Consider the following 21,196-nt stretch of genomic DNA (forward strand, 5'->3'; position numbering starts at 1 on the left):
ACATTTGGACTATAGAACAAAAAGTGCTTTATTACTAATCCATCAATGAGAAACACAGAACAGGTGCTTTATTTATCAGAAGACATGTCAAATCCTAAAACAAACACACTTGTATAAGGTTAATTATCATTTTAACAGAACTTCTTTCAACAAGTAAGCAGACAGTTGAGATCAGCCGTAATGGAGCCATGTGTTCATTCCAGTAGACGACACTATGGCTGTGCTCTCGTCAGGTTCATCCTGCGCTCCAGGTCCTCCACGACTTTCTGCAAGAGACTGATGTCCAAGTGGAAGTAGATATAGAGGTCCCTCTCCCGCCTCAGGAGGGAATTGCGCTCCAGCTGGGAGTGCTTCGTGTTTACCCTGCCTATGATTTCTTGCATGGCCTTTTGCAAACGCTGCAGTAGCGACTCTGCTCCAGCCAGATTTTCCGTCAACTCCTGTGGCCAGAGATGGGAATTCAAATACGAAATCAGAGTATAGAAATCAACTTTCAACCTACAAAAATGTAGTGACATACCAACAATCAGGCCTAATTTTGCTTCCCTTTCGAGTAAAGTCAGAAAAGGCCTGATTGTCAGATGGAAGATTATCTTTAGAGCTTATCCTGTGATGTGGGGTGTGTTGAGTGATTTTTGCTCCCTGATCTGCTTGGTCAGATGTTAAGCGGGGTATACACATACCGATAAACGGGCCTAACGTGAGCATTTTTCCTTTCTTCTGAGTAAAGTCAGCGAAACCTGATTGTCGGATGTCTTTATACAATTGTTCTGTGGTTTAGGGTGTGTTCAGAGTGTTTTTTTTGTCTCCAATCTGCTAGGAAAAGAGTTGTGTACGTCAAATCTTAAATGCTGAACCTGTTCAACATTTACAATCACAAATTCTTACGTGTGTGTGGTCAACAGCAGTTCGGATGCCCTGTTGCACCATGTTGCCTCTCACAAGTTAGTACACCACACACTATAAGAGCACCCTGAGTTTTTCTCACCATACACTGTGTGGAGTCTTTCATGTTATAAAAATCAGTATGTGTGTACCCCCCTTTACACTTATGTCTCGACTGGACATCCGTAGCAGTGATAGCGGATCAAAAGAGAAAACACATTGTGCTATCAATGTCCCACACCAACAGTCATTTAAAAGACAACAAACTTACATTCGGGATTTCGTCTGAAATGTATTGTGGTTGATGGGGATGACGTGCGTAACATAAAAGATAACCAACCCACCTGTGCATTGGGACAGAGCAGCTCCTGGTCATCAATGGCTGTCGGACATACCTGTGGCCCTAAGACCAGCTGCTGGAACTCTGTGGACATGGCCCCTTGAAGAGCCTCGCAGTGGCCTTGAAGTTGAGCCACCGTGTAATACTGCTCCCGGCTGGCCGCCGCCAGCGCTTTACGGGATGCCTGGAGGTTGTTTGCCAGGCCACTAGCAGCCTGGTCCAGTGCCTCGTAAGTTTGAAAAGGTTCTGCCCTCCCGTGGGATGAATCATGGTCAAGGATCTGCAGGAGTCTGGGGGGAAAAACCGGTTGGACAAATGTGAAACCTGTTTCTGCGCCACCTAATGGTGAAGATGGTAAATTACAGAAGCACTGGTGTAAACGTATTGTACAAACAAACGACTGGATCCCTAGCTGGGTAAAAAAATCCTCCGCTACCACTGAAAAACCTACCTATTTGTGTATTTTTGCGCTCTTTCTATAACGGCCGAGGATGCCACAAGATGACGCCAAAGCCCTGCTAATAGGGAAGTACTAATTGGTGTCAAGAAAGGTATTGTTCTGTGATACATCTTGACTGAGAGACTGAGATATTTGGGGTATACCCTGCGAATGGAGGGCGTTTAGTACGGTAATCATGTTACCTGCTGAATGTGGCATCGTTAGTGCTGATGATCGGATTGGGCCTCATGTTTAATGCCAGCTCGGGATGTGCCAGAGCCTCAAATCTGAGAGACGTGACTTCACTTTCCTTGACAAGCCTGCTGTTCACATTGGTGAGATGATTTAGGCACACTCTCCACTTCCTTAACTCAATCTGCTGGGCCAAGTGGAGGACATCAAAGGAGGCCTTCTGGTAGAGTAGACTGTCACGTACCTGGTAGGAAAATTTGATACAGATGTTATTGTTTCAGTTTCTTTTTCATATTGTCAGTCCGTAATAGCTAATAACTGGTCGGCTTGACAATGACCAGCAGCGTGATGAACAACGGATAAGGAAGGTGAGGCTTCCTGTGGGCTTGAAATTGGACAAAGTCAGGTGGCAAACTTCTCAAGATAATGCAAAGAAAGGGCTAGAATGCCAGTGTCAATGCTAGAAGTTAAAAACTGATCACTATAAGGTACAGTAAGTGGCCTACTAAAGATTGCGATATATGTACTTTTAAAAAATTTACATTAATAACAATAAAATAAATAATTTAAGATATTTTGGGGCTTATAGTTTGGGGTATAAGGGTAACCCCACATCTTGAAGCACCTTCATGTTAGGAAACTATGTTGATGTGAGCTGAGTAAGTTAAGTTTTAGTACAGATTCACTCTATACAAATGTTTAGTATTTTTTAAGATAAATATTCCAAACAGAGGAGGTCATGTCGCTAACAAACCTCATTCTGTTTGGCTGTGAGGTAGTCTTGCCTGGCCAGTTGCAGGGCCAGGTCTCCCTTCACCACCGGCACATTGAGCAGCCGTGCAGACTCCTGAAGGGCGAGGGGCACCGGTCCGTGGAGCAGAGCTTCGATCTCAGCCTCCACGTCTTTCAATTCTTTCTTGGACGCCACCTCACGCACGTGAAGCGAGGCCGAGATGGCAATGCTCTGGTAGGATTAAAAGGTCAACAAAAGAGGTGATGCGGATGCATCAAATAGTCCAAAATATTCTTGTCGTGCTGTTCTGTGTTTACCTTGACACTCGAGGACTTCTCAGAGAGCCAGTCCAGACCGGCCGTGACACTTTTCTCTTCTCTGACGGCTTGCATCAGCTGGTGCTGGGCCACAATGTGCGCACGCTGAAGTCTGGCCAATTGGGTCCTCCTTTGCTCCACATCAAGCTTTTCCTTATCCTCTTCTTCCTCTTTGCCATCAAAAGAGCTGAGGTCCAACACCTGGAAGTGCTCTGAGCAAGAGTTCTCAACAAGATCTGTGAAAAAGTGCTTCCGAGTGAAAGCTGAGAGCGTTTTGGTGTTGAGCTCCTCTTGACGCAGATAAGGATTCAGAGGAAGCTGAGAAAGAAGAGACGCGAGCATTTTGCTGGCGGATGTGTGCGTGCCTTCCGCTGGAACGGAGAGGTGCGATGCCAGCTCGCCCACAGCGTCTGCAAGGCTTTGTAGCACAGCGTTAGTATTGGCGTTCTCGGCTCTGAGAAAAGCGTTGGCCTCCGATAACTGGTACGCAGCACTCTCTAGTTCGGCGGTGAGTCGAAGGTCGACATCTGCGCGAGAAGCGGCCGCAGCCTGCAGCCTCTTGCAACGCTGTCGCTTAAGCTCTTTCTCCCTACACAGTGCCTGAAGCTCTGCTTCCAAATCTTCTATGGTAACACCGTCCTCGGCTGCGCTGTCCTCTTCGGATGGTCCAACGGTTTTAAGGACCTTGCCCAAGGCCGCTTCGTCCAGGATGGGCCTGTCGGACTTCTGGAGCTCCTGAAAAGCCTGCACCTCCTCTGTGGTCAAAACGTGGCTCCGGTTGAGGCTCCGACAGACAAAACGTAAGAAGTGAAGGTTTTCCGGGTCACTGTTGAACAACCAGTCAAACTCCGAGGCCTCCAGTGAGGATGCGTTGGGATATCCCAGGCGAGCCATAGCTTCCACAAACTGCCCACCGTTTAACATGGTGCTTAGGTTGTTGCTGCTGCTGCACAGCTGGACCAGAGGTTCCTAAGAATAAACATGCCAAAAATCTGGGAAACTGTTTTCATTCCATCCATCCATTTTCTGTACTGCATATCCTCACTAGGGTCACAGGCGTGCTGGAGCCTATCCCAGCTATCTTCAGGCGAGAGGCGGGTTACACCCTGAACTGGTCACCAGCCAATTGCAGGGCACATATAAACAAACCATTCGTACTCACGTACGGGCAATTTAGAGTCTTCAATCAGCATCCCACGCATGTTTTTGGGATGTGGGAGGAAACCGGAGTACCCGTAGAAAACCCACGCAGGCATGGGGATAACATGCAAACTCCACACAAGCGGGGCCGGGATTTGAACCCCGGTCCTCAGAACTGTGAGGCAGATGTGCTAACCAGTCACCCACCGTGGCACCTGTTTTTATTCCAATCCAATTTATTTATAAAGCACATTAAAAACAACCAAATGTAATTATTTCTGATCCATCTGAAGCTATAAGCATCTTACTTTGTTGTTCAGTATATGAAAACGCGTACGGTTATGTTTAAGAATTTGATACATCTTTTCAAAGGCTATTTTTGAACAATTACGTTTTCCATAGTGTGCTTAACTTCTATAAAAGTGGGTCTCGACTAAACAACAGAGTGACAAAAGAGGTGCGTTTCACATATGAAATTTAAGTTAAAAGCAAACATTATGTACTAAAATGACTGAAATAACTAACATTACTCCTGACGTTGATGTCGAAGCCACGCTGTTTTTTTTTTGGTTGTAACAAACATCTTCAAGTCAAACGGAAGAAAGCAACGACTTTTCTACTCACAATTTCGGTCACGAACTCTCGACTGTTTAGCAAGTAGCGTTAGCCACTTGTAGCCCGCGCTCAACTTCAAGATCGATTACGTCATACAAAATGGACGGTGTCGAGGAGATGACGAACATTTGCTTTCAACCAATCGCGTGCGACCTAAACATCTTTGTTTTCCGCCCATGTTTCGCTCCCTTCCATAATGCCTCAAATCGAAGTCGCCGCAATCACAACTCCTCAAGTCCTCACACAACAGTCGACAATAACTGTTAAGGAAAAACGAAAACACCGGAGGAAAAAAGCGGAGCGAAACGGTAATGTTCCTTTCTGACTTTTTGACGTAATTTTATTAGAAACCCTACTAAATAGCATTTTTGATTGCTTTTAACAAACCCGCTAAACATCTCACATGGTTGTTTTTCTTAATCATACTGATACTAATTCGACAACCGTACATTCCAGATTATCCAATATTTGCTCTTATATTGCACATAGAAGAGTAATTATCACGTGTTTAACCCAGGGATGGGCAAGTTTTTGTTCTCATGGGCGAGAGGCCACAGTGGATTTTTAAAACTGACAGATGGGCCAGGTCATTCGTAGAGAAGTTAAAAATAAATAAATATAATTTTTTTTAAATGTGTATGTAAAATTCCGGTCATAATTAAATAATAAACAATGCTAATGTTTAATTTTAATATAATTATTTATTACAGTGACACACGTAAATGTGTATTTTATTATATTTTTGTATTTTATGTTAAGTTTATTTTGATAATAACAAAGTAATTCATGCTAATTTTATTGTACTTAATTAATTACACTCAAACAGTTAATTAAATAAGAAACATCTACAAATGTTAATTCTGCTAATTTTTTTGTATCGTAGTTGGAATAGTTTACAAATTATCAAATATTTCATGCTCCCTTTATTTAATTATCATTGAGAAATTTGTACAATAAAATTATTTATTTGACTAATATTGTATTATTTACACTAAATAAATTAACAAATTAAATTGATACATATTAAAGACCTAATTTTAAGTTTAAAAAATGCAAAATTAATGCAACAAATATTACAGGAATGAATTAAAGAATTGTTCCACTCCTGGTTTAACCTGTGGAATCCCTCTCAAGTTACCATCATACATTTGGCATTACATTGGAATATGTTACTTAATGCTTATGTTACTTATGCAGGCCCATCCTGTTATCCGACAGGCAACAACCATGGTTCAAGCTAAGATGTGGATCCTGACCAAACATTTTGACGGCTTCCCCAAAGAAAGTGACTTCCAACTTAAAGTGGACGAGCTGCCCGAGCCTGAAGATGGACGTATGACCTTTTTTCTACGTTAAAATATGAAACCTTGGTCTCTGCGACTCATTGATTTTGATGCTCTCCATTTGCTTCATTTCAGAGGTGCTTTTGGAAACATTGTTTCTGAGTGTTGACCCTTACATGAGGTGGGTGAAAAGAAGGGAAAACAAACAAGTCAGCTAGTCCCGCTGCTTCAAAATGCTGCTGCTCACCTCTTTTAACTGGAGCACGTAAGAGGGATCATGTCACTCCAATTCTGGCCTCCCTCCCCAGTTGCATGTGCATTTTAGAGATCATTTTAACATTATTTTATTGGTTTTTAAATCTCAAAATGGTCTCACCCCGCCTTATCTCTCTGAACTATTTCATCTCAACGCGCATGCCCCCGTGCCTCAGATCAGCTAACCAGCTACTTCTGGAGGTGCCGAGGTCACGGCGGAAGCTCAGAGGGCATAGAGCTTTTTCTGTTGCCGGTTCCACGCTGTGGCATGACTCTCTCTGCACATTAGAGAGACACTGTTGAGTTAAGAGTCTACATCGCCAAACGTATTAACATCGCTTCTTGTTTCCTCAGGCCGTTCAGCCACTTTCGCATGAAAGAAGGAGATGTGATGATCGGAACTCAAGTGGCCAAGTAAGAAAAAGAAAACATCAGAGGAGCGCACATCTTGCACATTTGGTTTACAGCAGACACAGAGAAACAAACAGGATGACTCACGAGGACGGAATTGGAATGTTTTGGATTACTCACTCACTGGATTTTTCCAGAGTGCTTCAAAGTTCTACTGGGCTTGTTGTTTTGCAGGGTGATCCAGAGCAAAAATGCGATGTTTCCCGTGGGAGCCCACGTCATTGGCCGCGGCGGATGGAGGACACACATGGTGTCGGACGGGTCCGACCTCCTTCCCGTCATGCCCGACTGGCCTCAGGACATCTCGCTCTCCCTGGCTTTGGGCACAGTCGGCATGCCTGGGTAAGAGAGATGTGAAGCTACTACTCTACGTTCATACTACAACTCTGTATATACTGTAAATCAATGGTTCTCAAATGTTTTCCTTCCTAAAAAATACTCAACTTTCCAAGGACCATCATGACAAACAAGAAAATACCGTAGCTTAGTAGGCCCAAGTATTAATCAAAAACAAGGCAGAGGTTTTATTCCTAAAAAGTACATTTACCATTTTTGTAAGCTACTGTAACAGTATGCAATTTGAACATAATAGTGCGCTTAAATATAGGAAAATAAAAAACTGGACTAAAATAATTTTCAATTCAAATGTAAAAATTGTACCTAAATAAATACTTCCAAAGAAAAAGTTCTAAAAGACTAAATGCAAATGAGATGTATTGTACTTAAAAGTTAAATACAACTGAACTGTACTTAACAAATGTATGGATTTAAAAAATTTTGAGAATCACTGTTTCCAAGCTATTCAATTCCAAAGATTAGGAATCTAATCCAAACATGCCAGCAAGACAACAGTGCAGTACTATAAATGATGATGTTCTTACCTATTACACGTCCTCGATGTAACCAGGCTGACGGCCCTGTACGGAATTGAGGAAGTTCTGGGGCTGAAATCGGGCGAGACCCTACTGGTGAACGCGGCAGCGGGGGCTGTGGGCTCAGCGGTGGGCCAGATCGCCAAAATAAAGGGCTGCAGAGTGGTCGGCTCGGCGGGGTCCGACGCGAAGGTAGCCTTCCTCAAAGAGCTGGGCTTCGACGAGGCCTTCAATTACAAAACGGTGGCCTCCCTAGAGGAGGCTCTGAGGAAGGCCGCTCCAGACGGATACGACTGCTTTTTTGAAAACGTGAGACGATCCCATGATCGTTTTCCAACCGCTTTCTGTACTTACTTATATTATTATTATTCAGGTGGGAGGCCCTTTCTCGACTTTTGCCCTATCACAGATGAAAGATTTTGGAAGAATAGCCGTGTGTGGAAGTATATCCACATACAATGACACCGAGTCTCAGACAGGTATGTACCCTCTGCTTATGTTTTTACTCAAGTGATTTAATTAGGGGAACAACTGGATGTTTCATGTGGCTACATGTTACTCCTTTGCAGTTTATTTCAGTAGAGGGCGACATTCTGCTTCTAATACATTGTGTATGTACAACCCTAATTCCAATGAAGTTTGGACGTTGTGTTAAACATAAATAAAAACAGATACAATGATTTGCAAATCATGTTCAACCTATATTTAATAGAATACACTACAAAGACAAGATTTTTCATGTTCAAACTGATAAACTTGATTGTTTTTAGCAAATAATCATTAACTAAGAATTTTATGGCTGCAACACGTTCCAAAAAAGCTGGGACAGGTGGCAAAAAAGACTGAGAATGTTGAGGAATGCTCATCAAACACCTGTTTGTAACATCTCACAGGTGAACAGGCTAATTGGGAACAGGTGGGTGTCCTGATTGGGTATAAAAGGAGCTTCCCTGAATTGCTCAGTCATTCACAAGCAAAAGGGGCAGGGTTCACCTCTTTGTGAACAAGTGTGTGAGAAAATAGTCGAACAGTTTAAGGACAATGTTCCTCAACGTGCAATTGCAAGGAATTTAGGGATTTCATCATCTATGGTCCATAATATCATCAAAAGGTTCAGAGAATCTCGAGAAATCACTGCATGTAAGCGGCAAGGCCGAAAACCAACATTGAATGCCCTTAACCTTCGATCCCTCAGGCGGCACTGCATCAAAAACCGACATCAATGTGTAAAGGATATCACCGCATGGGCTCAGGATCACTTCAGAAAACCAATGTCAGTAAATACAGTTCGGCGCTACATCCATAAGTGCAACTTGAAACTCTACTATGCAAAGCAAAAGCCATTTATCAACAACACCCAGAAACGCCGCCGGCTTCTCTGGGCCCGAGGTCATCTAAGATGGACTGACGCAAAGTGGAAAAGTCTTCTGTGGTGGCGCATTATGAAGCGTAAAATACGACAACGGAGACCCCGGACTGTTGAACAGCTGAAGCTGCAAAGCTTCAACAATTAGTGTCCTCAGTTCCCAAACATTTATTGAATGTTGTTAAAAGAAAAGGTGATGTAACAAAGGGGTAAACATGACCCTGTCCCAGCTTTTTTGGAACGTGTTGCAGCCATAAAATTCTAAGTTAATGATTATTTGCAAAAAACAATCAAGTTTATCAGTTTTAACATTAAATATCTTTGTAGTCTATTCAATTAAATATAGGTTGAACCTGATTCGCAAATCATTGTATTCTCTTTTTATTTATGTTTAACACAACGTCCCAACGTCATTGGAATTGGGGTTCTATAACAATACAAATGACAAATAAAGTAATACTATAATTCGAGGGGGAAATGGCTAAATGAACAAAAAAAATATTACCAGACAAAATGACTGAAAAAAAAGTTCAATTGACAGTTGATTGACTCAGTTACACCAGTTCTAAGAAGAAATTCAGAAGAAATGGGGCAAAATTATTGTGAGAAGCTTGTGGAGGGATATCCAAAACATTTACCCAAGTCATACTTTTTAAAGGCAATGGCACTTAATACTAATGAAATATACTATATGTAAAGTTTTGACTTTGAAGAAAGTAATGAAAAAATGTAAAAAAAAAAAAAACAAATTCTCATTATTCTGGCATTTAGCAAATACAAATAATTTTGGTAATTCTAATTGAACTCAAACAAACGTTTCGTCTGATTTAATGTCAGATAGTGAGAGGAAAAAAAGTTTCATTTTATGTAGTGTATGTAAATATCTGGTTTCAGCTCTAACTGAGGGGTGGAAAAATCTAAATAATTAACAAAAATGACAGCACTCTTGCTAATGTAAATGCTCAAAGAACGAAGCAGGCTGTGCGTGGCCCGCGGGTCATACTTTGCCCACCCCTGCTGGAAGGAGCCATTTCTAGCTCATATTTGTTGTTCCAGCAGGCCCGTATCCTCAAATGACCATGATCGTCAAGCAGCTCAAGATGGAGGGCTTTATGCAAAGCAGATGGGAGCGAAAGGACCCCGAGTCGCTCAGGAGGCTCATGGGCTGGTTGAAAGAGGTTTGTCAATGAAAAACACATCAACGTTAAGATTTTCTGCTCTCCTCTGTAAATAATCACCGTTTTTTGTTTACGTCTCATAGGGTAAACTTCAGTGCCGCGAACATGTCACCAAGGGCTTTGAAAACATGCCGGCGGCTTTCATGGGAATGCTGCGAGGGGAAAATACCGGCAAGGCTATTGTGGCGGTCTGATGTGAAAGCCAGTATCATTAGTCCCAGCGATCGACTAAAGTGCATCCAGAAAGTAGTTGCACCATTTTCCCATTTTCTGTTGGTCCAAAATACAAGTTATTTTTCCCAATCTAATCTAAAACATGCAACACCCCATACTGACAACACAAAAAGTATTTTCTGACCTTTTTTGGTGAATTTATTTAAAAAAATACAAAAAACGAATAAATCACGTGTACGTGAGTATTCACAGCCTTTGCTCAATACTTTGTTGATGCATCTGTAACTTGCAGCAATTACAGCCTCAAGTCTCTTTGAAAATGATGGCACAAGCTTGGCACACCGACAGTGGAAATAAAAACTCTACACATCCGAAATTTGTTCAAATGCCAGGTTTTTGTGCTAAGAAAAAAATGATCAAGATAAATCTTTTCCAGACATTTTTGTAGTCACATTTTAGAGCACAGAGCTTCCACAGCATCAGATGGATCTTTTTGTTTAAAGGTTTCAGTCAAGAGAAATGTACAAAATAATTTCCAAGGCATTAAATACCATGAAACAGAGTGAAGACTAAGTGGAGAAAATAAGGTACAACCGTGATGTTATCAAGAATTGGATGTCCCTCCAAAACTGATGATACACTGATGAGAGGCTGACAGCAACATTGAAACAGCTGGAGGAATTTTTGCCAAGTACTGGCAGTTTAGGATGTGATAACAATCTCCCGTCTTCATATAGAGTAGGGTGGCAAGGCAGAAACCTTATCTTAAAAAAACAAAACAAAAAAACATCTAAGCCCAGGTACATTTTGAAAAACCCGATGAAGGAAATTGTGTTATGATCCAATGAAATAAAGGTTGAAGTCTTTGGCCATAATTCCAAAAAGTATGTTTGGTGTAACCATAACACTCCACATTATCAAAAGAACACCATAGCTACACTGGCGCATGGTGCTGGCAGCATCATGCGTTGGGTCTCTTTTTCTTCAGCTGTAACTGGAGCCCTTGTCAAGGTGGAGGAAATAATGAGGAGCTCTAAATAGCAGTCAATGTTAGCACAAAACTTTCAGGTTCTGCTCAAAAGCAAATAATGTCAGGAAAAGCATACTAGAACAGCTGAACTCAATTTGGGGTTAATCAGGGGCACTTTAAATGGTGGCTGGTGTGTGCTGACTCCCATTTAACATGAATGTGATTAGTTAATTCTGAACACAACTCCAGCCCCAGTTATGAGGGTGTGCACACTTGTGCAACCGACACTATTTCAGTTATTTTTAATTCCCCTCTCCAAACAATTTTCTTTCTTTCTTTTTTCAATTGAGTCTTGCAAGTTATGGGTCACATTTCTGGTATAGAAAAGTTTTGAAATGACTTTTTATATCCTCTGTACCTTGATCAGTTTGTTGCATTTATAACCGTCCTGATTGAAGATAAAGGTCTCCTGCTAAAGTGGACCGTCGTTGTGTTGCACGGATTTAAATCTCAACGGGCGGCGGCGATGAGAGCCTCGTCGCCTTGGTTACCAGAGCTGCTGTTCATCTATTATAGTTAAGTGAACCACTTGGTTGTGTGTTGTTCGGGCAACGCTGATGTGTGTGAAGCCGTCATTAAATAGTGTAAAATCAAATCATATGATTTGTTTTTAAATAATACACAATAAAATGTGCACGTTTAGAGCTTATTGGACATGAACAAAACTCTTAAATGATGCAAATAACTACAACAACAAAAATAGTGCGAATCGAAGAGCAATACTGTTGACTGAATTAGATTGATATGACAGACATATAAAGACTAACATTGTTGACTGAATGAGGTACATATGACATGGTCGAATCTGTTTTAAGGGGGACGTATAAATGCTTTGGTGACCACTAAAATACAAACATTTACATTACGGTGCATGCTTGCAAAAATGGGTGAGGCGAGCGTTTTGACTAATTATTAGCGTTTCGCTGCTATGTCAAGCATCTTGTTCCGGGAAACTCCCAACATGTGAGCCACCAAAATAATCGTCAAAAACATCCGCATGCAATCTAACCCAACTAAAAAAAACAACAACAAAAAACTAGTGTATGCTCGCGGTACATCACACATTAAAAGTAACTGCACGTATAATTGCAACGACCGAAGTTAGTATTTATACTTACCGTACTCACTTTTATTTTCGAAAATACGACTTCCTTTTATGGCTGTGTGCGTCCAGCTTGACTTTAGATGGGAGGAGGGCGTTGCAAATAACCCGCCGTGCCTGTGCAGAAACTCTGTCATTTTCCAGTTCGCAGTTAAACCTTCTGCAAAGTTGTGGTGTGTTTTCCCCCACCAACAGTCGCCATGGTTATCCTCATCAAAGACTTGGTAAGTTTTCTTTTCTTCAATATCTTTAAAAAAACAAAAACACTGCTTATACAGTACTTGTCAAAGATAGCGTAGTTTCGCTCATTACTTTCTATGCAATACGGATGGACCAATCCACTGGGATATGTTGCTGTCACGTTAACTACGGAAGTAATGTCAGTTCGGACCTCGTAATGACGTAATTACATAAAATAATAATTAGAATTACAAAAAAGGCGAAAAGTACGTCGTTAATGTCGCCCCAAAAATTACAAAATAAAAGTAGTTCTAGAGAGTTAGGCGCGAACGCGGGGGCCATTGGCTATAGACTCGAGCACACTGAGGCCGAGCCCGGGCTAACGCTCATGCTAACGCTCATGCTAACGCTCATGCTAACGCTCATGCTAACGCTCATGCTAACGCTCATGCTAGACCAACGTCACCGGAACACACGGTGGCATCACCATTAACTCTAAAATATCCGAACACACGGTTTATTCAAATAAAATAAAGTCAACGACGAGAATAAAAGTTGATTTGGAGTGTTTTGGACCGGTGAAAGTTAAGCTTTAATGTAAAAAAATGGCGACCTGTTGGAGCGGGAAAACGGGGTAATTTTATTTTGCCCCTTAACAACTAAACAAACTCGACAAATTAACTACAATAGCCTGCAAAATATGTCATTCTTGTGATTTTTTTTTTTTTGTACACTCACCTTAATTAGTTAATTTTTTGGTCCTTATAGCTCGAGTGCTTGTGTAAGTTCAACATGTAAATTCATTCGAAGCGAGGTTCCCGACGGTCATCGTGATTGACACGAGTACCTCAAAATGGAGATCTGTCGAACCTACCCCCCCCCCCCTTCCCGCCAATATATTTTTAACAATCTTTATTGAAAAGATTCAATTTAAACGAAAATAAGAACAGACAAACACAGCATATAGTCATTAATACATAAATACTAAAGGAGATTTCACAAGAATAATTATTAGATTTATAGTTGTGTCGCTGTCATTATTAAAACACATTTTTCCAATGAAGACAAGTCACAGTCAATATGAGTAATGAACGTTACAAAGTTCCAAATAGATGTGGGATTGCACAATTTTTTTTTATTCAATTGATTTTAAAGGTATTATTCTGGTTAGTAAAATCAAGGAAGTTCAAGCCACCAGCCTCATAGGTGTTCATTACAACAGACCTTTTCACATAATGAGTAATATTTCTCCGTAGAAAATAAATAAATAAAAAAGCTTCTTATATTACAAGTCTTTCTTTTTACAAAGGGAGATATTGCTGCATATGCAAGACAGGATAACAGGTCAATGACATTGTGCTGTGTTCAGGGTCAGCAGGAGAACTGGAGATGGGGTATATAAGTTGAATTCGTTCCTTGGCCAAGCTCAATTTACTTGGATACCAAATAAATTTTACCCATTTGAAATATATTGAAAGGCCAGTAAATCATTTTTTTTTTACATTTTTATTTAAGAAAAAATAAAATAACACTGTATTGTTAAAAGGAAATATAAAAACATCCAGATCCCTCCCACCAAACAAAAATTTTGACTGGCAGTGTAGATTTTTGTGTAGACACTTTTTTTTTTTTTTTTCCAAAATCATTATCTATTCACTATTTTCAAGGGTAATGTTGTAAAATGTGTTTGAAAGCATACTTAAATGTTTTGGGGTTATAGTTTGTGCTATTTTATGTTTTGTTAAATCTTCTACCATACTCCTTGTTTCCAGGAAGAGTTTGATGGTTACCTGAAAAGCAGTGGAGACAAGCTCATTGTGGTGGACTTCACAGCCACATGGTGTGGACCCTGTAAAATGATTGGACCAGTTTTTGATGTGAGTTGATGACTGCACCTCCCAGATTCTTGATCAAGTCCTCTGTTTGATGTTGTGCTTGGAAATCGCAAAACAAAAGCTCATAAGTTGATTCTCTTGCAGTCAGCGTCAGAAAATCCGACATACGCCGATGTTATATTCCTTAAAGTCGACGTGGATAAGTGTGAGGTATGCTTCCTGCTTATCTTTTTTTTTTTTTTTTTTTTTTTTTTTTTTTTCCCCCCCCTCAGAGGAAAAAAAACCAAAACTATTGCTTTGAAGCTGGAGTATTCATAACTATTTTAAGAATCTTAAACACTGTAACGTCCTCTGTGCGGACCATTTGTCTCCTTCGTTTATCAGTGTTAAAGCAAATGTAATTAAAGTTCAGAAGGTAGAGATTTTTGTCTGATTTTTATCATTTCCAACATCCAGCTCTTCAAGAAGCTCAACTGTTTACATCAAATTGTACCTTCTGGCTTGACATGACCATTTTTGCCCAATTGAAATATATGAAAACTCCATTATTTAGTTCCTCCTTATTTACTGTATTAAATCATACATTTTGCATGAAATGGGATACTCATTTTACCATATTACAGCTTATATCAATTTTTGAATAAGGTAGCAATTTTATGCAGAGCTGTCAAATGTTACAGAAATCTGTATTTAGTTATGGAAATCACTGAACGCGGTACCCGGCCACCATGACGAAAATTTCATAAATGAATTTTATGAAATAAACACTATAGTGTTTAAAAAAAGAAAAATCCTATGAATCCCCCCTCCTGTAAAAAAACCACTGTATTATCAATGAAAGGAAAAAAGAAAAAAAAAGTGGTGCTGAGGCTATATAAACGTCATTTGTTTTCCAGTCAGTGCTTTATGCAAACAAACTGGAATTTGAAGGGTTAAAAAATGAACATGAATTTATACTAATGACAAGAATTGATGTTAGTTGAAAACGATGCAACAAAAGAAGCAAAAAAAAAAAAGTCCCGCCCCAAAACAAAAAAACCATAGAAGCTTAAAGGGTAGTAAAATAGAACAAGGCCTGAGGGTTAACCAGTGACAAACTTCATCTATCGTCACATTTTGTTTTGACTTAAAAAAACAAACAATACAGTGCTAGTTGCACCTTCACTGACTTTCACTTTTGCTTTCCAGGATGTGAGCACTAAATGCAAAATCAGCTGTATGCCCACATTCATCTTTTTCAGAAATGGAGTCCAGGTAAGCTTAACTTTTTTTTTTGTCTCCTCTTGTTAAGAGTGTTTTTTTCTATTAATTCCCATCTTACTATTTTTACAGATCGATAACTTCTCTGGGGCCAACTCCACGAAACTGATGGAAAAGCTCGATGCTCACGCAAAACGACAATGACAACACTCTTTATTCCACCGAGCATCATCCTGTTAATTCAGTGCATGTCTTGAGTATTTAAACAATTGACAAGAAAGTCTGTTCAATGAAACGTTGGCTTGACTTGCTCAGAAACCTTCTGTATGTAGTCTCCAACAAGGTGGATTTATTAAATGGTGTATTGGGACCCGTCATACTTTTTCTTCTCATGAATGCATAACACTCACCAAGTGTGTCAAAAGCAAGTTATTAACGCCCATTTATGCTTTAATTAAAAAAGAAAAAACTTAGTTTACAAGTACACTGGACAAAACACATCCATCATTTTTACAAGTATATAGCAGCATATGTTCAATACTGTTGTTTCTTTATATGAAAAAATACAGCTTTATTTTACAAATTAGTTCTTGCTTTGCTGGAGATGCTTTGTGAGGAACTTCCCTCCATACGGGGTCGGGTGGAACGTTTAGAAGTGATAGTAGCCTGACCTCCTTTTCCTTTGACGACAAATGGAAACATTTTAGAATCTGACCACATGAAACATGATACGCTACCCACAACGTTGCAAAGGAGGATAATGGGTGAAATTTCAGGAAGAAGCTAACATGTCCAGCTGTTCAATGGATCAGTACTTTTTGCAAAACTTGCTGTTCTCTGAACGGCAGAATTCAGAACAAGTGTTTGATCCATGAATGGAGTAATGCATTTCCTGGTTCAATATTACAACACTCAATTTCAACCCCAACGTTTTGTAAGTAGTGTTCATTACACATTAAATATCTTTAAACCCGTACCTGGAGCAGTGGTGTCCGCTCCAGCCTGGACTACAGTGACACCTATTTGGCCTGATGCATCTGCCTCCATTCAGACATGGTGATGAACACACAGCTGTAAACACACCCAATAAATATGAACACATTGCTTAAAGGACTGATGTCACTGACCTCCTTGAAGGTAACGATCACTCACCACTGTGACAGCGGGTGCCCGTCCACCCGGTGGGACAGTCACACTGGTAGGGAGCCACACAGCGCCCTCCGTTCAAGCATGGCAGGATGCAGATGGCTGTTAACAGAGGAACAATGACATTGCTCTGTGTAGAATGACTAATCAGAGGATCAGGACATAAGAAGGGAGACTGATGCGGAAATTCTCTGGTCAGCCAATTTCGATTTGTTTCATTTATGTATTTGATATGGACGTCACAAGAACATTGGACAAACCAGACGCAATGCTTGAAGTGTTTTTGTACGAGTGCTAATTCTCAACACTTGTCCAGATGCTGCTCTGAATCCCTTAGGCTTCCAAAGGTCTAAATTTAAGCTCCGAAATACATGATGAAAGGTTTAATGACCTGTGCACGCTGATACAAAGTGGGCTAATGATACTCATCTGACCTGACTCGCTCCATAATCCCGGGCCCCTCTTTGTGTACATGTTCTTGTTAAAAAGAAAACCTGCTTGCTGAGCGGTTTGTTTGACATGTAACACGTTGGGTGGGTTAGTGTGACAGCTGTGTTGAAATTGTTGGGAAGTAACTCATGTACAAATAAATGCGTTGTTACTGTACTTGACTACCACGTATTTTCAGGCATCAGCACTTATTAACATTCATTTTCTCGGACAGATATTTGTGCTTTCTACTCCTTATTTTGTCAAAATACACATTATGTTTTTCAACCTGTCAGATGCGAGTATGCTCATGTCACGAAGAGGAGGAGGAAGACCAAAAAAAAAAAAAGTCTGATGTGACAGCCAGCGTCTTCTCTGGTGTGTCAAATTTAGAAAACATTTATTTTCACTTTAGAGGAACTTGAAGTACTTAGTGTGAGTACTTTTGCCTTGTTGCCAGTGAATCGGCTACTCACGCTCCTCGCAGAGTCGGCCCATCCATCCTTCGGCGCAGGCGCAGGTGTTGGGCCGTTGGCACACACCTCCGTTCTGGCAGGGCAGCCAACACACAGCTGACACACACACACACACACGTTAAGTCTAGGTAAGAATGCATGTCGTAACTTGTTTTCATACTTGAAGTGGATAGTCCTGCCACAAAAACACAATGTTCCTTTTCCAGTTCGTTTGTTTCACAACAGCCCACAGATTAATTCTTGCGAAACTCAAACTTCAAAGGCATGTCAACAGAAGGTGACTCGTCAGGGTGACTTCCTGAATGTCGGCTAACTCCTACTATACAGTACAGTCAACCCCGGCTATATCGTGGTTCATCGTTAAATAGCCTCAATATGGGATCTTTAACATCGATGTTAATTTATGTTTGTCTGTCTATGGCATTTTGCATCATATCTTAGCATTAAGCTCGAGTGACATCATCTCAAACTGATGTCTCTGTGAAATGACATTGAGGATCGAGCATCTCATTTCTCCAAACATTTGTTCCTCACGCACATTGTTCTCCTTGACTCCTCGACAAGCTCTCCAGTGGGAGGAGCTAATGTAAACAGAGCGAGAATCGAGCACTGTGGTTGCAAATAAAGAAATGACACTCAGCCAATATAACTGAGTATTGTTGTACGCTGTTTGTTTGGGTTGCCGTTTTTAATGACGGTTTACCATAATTACCATAAAAACTTTACTAATTTCCGTAACCCATCTATTGGATTTCATATTATATGTTAGCATTAAGCTAGCCGGCTGTTCGTTACATTACATTTTGGTGCTTAAATATACAATGTATAATACTCTTATTTCATGTGTCAGTCTTACAGTAAACTTCAACAGCTTGAAGCACTCATTTGGAGAACTGTGAGTGAGAGTCTTCTTTTCATAGACTCAAAGTGATGTTATATGGTAGTCTCCCATTTCTTGACAGCAAGAGGAATACTTTAAAAAGTGTGTCTTAATAAGTTGAAATGTGTTTAAAGCAGGTGAAAAGGGTTACACTATAAAGAATTTGTTTTACAGTTTCGTGGGCGGGTCTGGAACATACATCCTGCGATAAACCGGTTCAGTGTACAAGTTACAGAGGACAGAAACAAGCGTATGTTGGAAGAAGAGGGTGGGGAAAGGCAGAGAGACTTTGCCATGAAACCGGGCAGGAGTCGGGGTCCGGTCCCCCCTGGTGTGGATCTCTCTACCTCTGCACGTGGGAGGCGGCGTCCAGCTGCCGTTCTCCAAACACCGACTCCTTCCGGCGCCCTCCATGGCGTAGCCGCCAAAACACGAGTACGCGGCCACGTCCCCGAACTGGAACACCGCCCCCCGCACCACCCCGTGAGCCACGTGGAGTGGGGGGCCACAGGAGACCCCTGTACAACAGCCCAGATGGAACGGCCGACCGGTTACTAACTAACTTAAAGGGCATCTAACAGAAAGAGACGTCTGTGTTGCATAGGCCAGGGGTTCTCAAACCTTCTGTGTTTGACCCCACTGGACATTGTGTCATTTGTTTTCCCACATCATTCGTCATATCCACGAGTAAATCTCCTTGGAACCGAAACAGGCGTTCAAAAGATGACATGGCGCATGCACGAGGAGGAATACGCGCAAAGCGACCGCACTTGAGCCAGACCAAGGGCTTATGTGACAATGGTTGCTATAGAAGCGGATAATTACAGACGGGGACAATGTTAGATGCAGCCTCAATTGGTTGGGATCAAAGCTCTGTGAGGAACACAAAGGACAAGCGCTCAAGCCGATGTTCATACGGATTTGGGAACGCTGGTTCGTGCAACGACAAATCATGAAAGAAGGCGTGAGCTACAATGATCCCTCATTTATCACTGGGGTTACATCCCAGATCCACCCGCGATCGGTGAAAATGCAGCATTTTTCATTCTATTATTGCAAAAGAACTACATTTGTCGAAATGAAACTCCTCAATTCACCTCAACATACAGTAGTTCCCTGGCACCAAGATGCCACAAGACAGCATCAAAGTAATATTTGTCTTACTTTGGCCAAACCGCGTGAATATGCGGGGTTCACTGGATTTGCTTCGTTAGTGCTCCTCTGATTTGTTAAACACGTAAACGTATTTGAACATGTAAAAAAATTGCAAGCAGAAAATGTATAAAAAAATATGTGAATGTGTATGTGTGTGTGTGTGTGTATCGTCAAATAGGTGAATCTTCGACTGCTGAACTGTGAGTATGCATGGGGTCCACTGTATATTTTTCAGGCATAAAACCTCTGCCTCATTTTTGAGTACTTGGCCATTATGGTGGTACTGTAGTATGAGAGTATTTTTTTTGAGGTTGTACTTTGTGTAAAAAGTTTGAGAACCACTGGAACAGATAATAAAAACGTTTTTTTAATCGCTTGAGCATTAAAATACCCCCTGCCACACACTGTAATCACATTCAAACTTATTTAAACACACTTTATAATCACATTGTAAACATATTTCAAGGCAACAAAAATAAAGAAGAAAAAGCTGCGATATAGCGGGGGATCCTACTGATTTCCTCAAAGCTAAATGAAAAGATAGGAACGGTCTACGTACTCTCGCACACAGCGCTGACGGGGCTCCAGGTCTGGTCCGGCCTGCACGTGATGCTGCCGGCCCCTCTCACCTGCTGGCCTTTGGGGCAGCTCACCCGCACCGACTGCCCCACGTAGAACTTCCGGGCCTCGGTCCTGTCGTCCTTCCAGCCCGGAGGAGTCGGGCACGTCTTGGCTGTGAGCGGGGGAAACAAGTAGTATGAGCGTAGTTGGAGATTGTCCGAGTCAGCCGGCGGAGGTTCCCTGCTTTCTAACGTTGGCAAGCGGGGAAGGTGGAGCTCCAGATGTTGCCCCCCATACACATCACCAGGGCATCTCCCACCAGGCTGAAGCCTTTGTCGCAGTTGAATTCCAGAGCGCGTCCAGTGGTCAGGTTAGTGACCTGAACCTTGCCGTGCGGAATCTGCTTGGGGCTTTCGCAGCCTTGAGTCGCTGAAATGACACAATTAGATCATCATCATTGTCGCCATTATCCCAGTGTTTCCTAAACCTCATTGAGCCCAAGGCTAGTGTTTGGAAGTCACTTTATTTCATGCAGGTATCTGTGTTTTACTTGAGTACAGTGGTACCCTGACTTACGACTTTAATTCATCGTTCGGCCGAATTTTTTGCTTTGACTTGCGAGCAAAAATTGGAGATAATATACTGTGAAAGTACTTTGTCCCCGGCTTGAGGCAACTATAGAGAATTTTAAAACTTAGCCACGCCTAGCCCGAAGCTGCAGTCCATATGCTGGCTGTCAAATAAGGCTTTTTTTTCTCCCAATCTTTTAACCTCATCACGCTTCCTTCATTCTCACCATGACGTGCGCGCACTCGTGGCCGACAACGAGGCGCTCTAAAGCGCCACACCAGCAGACTATCTGATGGGAAGATGCATTTTCAGTGTGTATTAATGAGTAAAACTGAAATGGTGATTCAATTAAGACATACTAAATCTAAAGGTTAAACACAAATTGCACCAAAGTAAAAGGTCTAAAAGATTAAAGGCAAAGATATTGTACTT

The 21,196-nt window shown here is 41.3% G+C and overlaps 5 protein-coding genes across 26 annotated transcripts in view; 2 read left to right on the plus strand and 3 right to left on the minus strand.

Moving 5' to 3' along the window:
- poln (polymerase (DNA directed) nu) overlaps window positions 1–13,376 on the minus strand; it is a 39,426-nt gene extending 26,050 nt beyond the window's left edge. For 9 of the 13 annotated variants that reach the window (XM_061763399.1, XM_061763397.1, XM_061763395.1 and 6 more), the window contains exons 1-2: window positions 13,251–13,376; window positions 12,349–12,449 (exon numbers count right to left, since the gene is read on the minus strand). The gene's annotated coding sequence lies outside the window, so the exon portion shown is untranslated. Of the gene's footprint in view, window positions 1–12,348; window positions 12,580–13,250 lie in introns of all 13 variants that reach the window. The other 4 variants (XM_061763398.1, XM_061763392.1, XM_061763393.1 and 1 more) reach the window with 3 other exon arrangements.
- Window positions 11–6,869, minus strand: haus3 (HAUS augmin-like complex, subunit 3). Of its 4 annotated transcripts, none has more exons than XM_061763411.1 (6): window positions 6,731–6,869; window positions 2,907–3,875; window positions 2,611–2,820; window positions 1,868–2,100; window positions 1,230–1,515; window positions 11–440 (listed from the first exon to the last, which is right to left on the minus strand). In XM_061763411.1, the coding sequence occupies exons 2-6, from the start codon at window positions 3,828–3,830 to the stop codon at window positions 213–215; spliced, it is 1,881 nt and encodes a 626-aa protein (XP_061619395.1). In that variant the 5' UTR covers window positions 3,831–3,875; window positions 6,731–6,869; the 3' UTR covers window positions 11–212. The 4 variants fall into 4 exon arrangements, with proteins under 4 accessions (XP_061619395.1, XP_061619394.1, XP_061619397.1 ...); XM_061763410.1 differs by having other exon boundaries at window positions 6,735–6,867; XM_061763413.1 differs by lacking the exon at window positions 6,731–6,869 and adding an exon at window positions 4,671–4,807 and having other exon boundaries at window positions 1,281–1,515.
- LOC133472510 (prostaglandin reductase 1-like) lies at window positions 4,825–10,576 on the plus strand. 3 transcript variants are annotated; one of them, XM_061763416.1, is made up of 9 exons: window positions 4,825–4,969; window positions 5,859–5,994; window positions 6,080–6,125; window positions 6,554–6,613; window positions 6,785–6,952; window positions 7,518–7,791; window positions 7,856–7,961; window positions 9,905–10,026; window positions 10,110–10,576. In XM_061763416.1, exons 2-9 carry the CDS (start codon window positions 5,889–5,891, stop codon window positions 10,218–10,220), a joined length of 993 nt encoding a protein of 330 aa, XP_061619400.1. In that variant the 5' UTR covers window positions 4,825–4,969; window positions 5,859–5,888; the 3' UTR covers window positions 10,221–10,576. The 3 variants fall into 3 exon arrangements, with proteins under 3 accessions (XP_061619400.1, XP_061619402.1, XP_061619401.1); XM_061763418.1 differs by having other exon boundaries at window positions 4,826–4,969; window positions 9,908–10,026; XM_061763417.1 differs by having other exon boundaries at window positions 4,834–4,969; window positions 5,880–5,994.
- txn (thioredoxin) lies at window positions 12,398–15,917 on the plus strand. Its single transcript, XM_061763420.1, has 5 exons — window positions 12,398–12,556; window positions 14,285–14,389; window positions 14,492–14,557; window positions 15,536–15,601; window positions 15,680–15,917. The coding sequence occupies exons 1-5, from the start codon at window positions 12,533–12,535 to the stop codon at window positions 15,749–15,751; spliced, it is 333 nt and encodes a 110-aa protein (XP_061619404.1). The 5' UTR covers window positions 12,398–12,532; the 3' UTR covers window positions 15,752–15,917.
- A 55-nt stretch (window positions 15,918–15,972) lies between these two features.
- Window positions 15,973–21,196, minus strand: part of svep1 (sushi, von Willebrand factor type A, EGF and pentraxin domain containing 1) — a 46,683-nt gene continuing 41,459 nt past the window's right edge. For 3 of the 5 annotated variants that reach the window (XM_061763386.1, XM_061763385.1, XM_061763389.1), the window contains 7 exons: window positions 20,447–20,623; window positions 20,193–20,366; window positions 18,826–18,996; window positions 17,599–17,694; window positions 16,700–16,795; window positions 16,525–16,618; window positions 15,973–16,227 (listed from right to left, as the gene is read on the minus strand). In XM_061763386.1, coding sequence (XP_061619370.1) covers window positions 16,197–16,227; window positions 16,525–16,618; window positions 16,700–16,795; window positions 17,599–17,694; window positions 18,826–18,996; window positions 20,193–20,366; window positions 20,447–20,623 — 839 coding nt within the window. In that variant the 3' untranslated portion in view covers window positions 15,973–16,196. Of the gene's footprint in view, window positions 16,228–16,524; window positions 16,619–16,699; window positions 16,796–17,598; window positions 17,695–18,825; window positions 18,997–20,192; window positions 20,367–20,446; window positions 20,624–21,196 lie in introns of those variants that run through there. The other 2 variants (XM_061763387.1, XM_061763388.1) reach the window with 2 other exon arrangements.

The sequence above is a fragment of the Phyllopteryx taeniolatus genome, chromosome 23 (assembly GCF_024500385.1).
Source record: "Phyllopteryx taeniolatus isolate TA_2022b chromosome 23, UOR_Ptae_1.2, whole genome shotgun sequence".
NCBI lineage: Eukaryota > Metazoa > Chordata > Actinopteri > Syngnathiformes > Syngnathidae > Phyllopteryx > Phyllopteryx taeniolatus.

Excerpts from the sequence above, each read along its gene's own strand:
- haus3 (XM_061763411.1), bottom strand. The coding sequence starts at position 3,830 with ATGTTAAACGGTGGGCAGTTTGTGGAAGCTATGGCTCGCCTGGGATAT. Across the intron at positions 2,101-2,610 it reads TCACAGCCAAACAGAATGAG|GTACGTGACAGTCTACTCTA; the intron begins GTTTGTTAGCGA and ends TTTTCCTACCAG. Across the intron at positions 441-1,229 it reads TGCTCTGTCCCAATGCACAG|GAGTTGACGGAAAATCTGGC; the intron begins GTGGGTTGGTTA and ends CTCTGGCCACAG.
- LOC133472510 (XM_061763416.1), top strand. The coding sequence starts at position 5,889 with ATGGTTCAAGCTAAGATGTGGATCCTGACCAAACATTTTGACGGCTTC. Across the intron at positions 5,995-6,079 it reads GCCCGAGCCTGAAGATGGAC|AGGTGCTTTTGGAAACATTG; the intron begins GTATGACCTTTT and ends GCTTCATTTCAG. Across the intron at positions 10,027-10,109 it reads TCATGGGCTGGTTGAAAGAG|GGTAAACTTCAGTGCCGCGA; the intron begins GTTTGTCAATGA and ends TACGTCTCATAG.
- txn (XM_061763420.1), top strand. The coding sequence starts at position 12,533 with ATGGTTATCCTCATCAAAGACTTG. Across the intron at positions 12,557-14,284 it reads TTATCCTCATCAAAGACTTG|GAAGAGTTTGATGGTTACCT; the intron begins GTAAGTTTTCTT and ends CCTTGTTTCCAG. Across the intron at positions 14,558-15,535 it reads TCGACGTGGATAAGTGTGAG|GATGTGAGCACTAAATGCAA; the intron begins GTATGCTTCCTG and ends TTTGCTTTCCAG.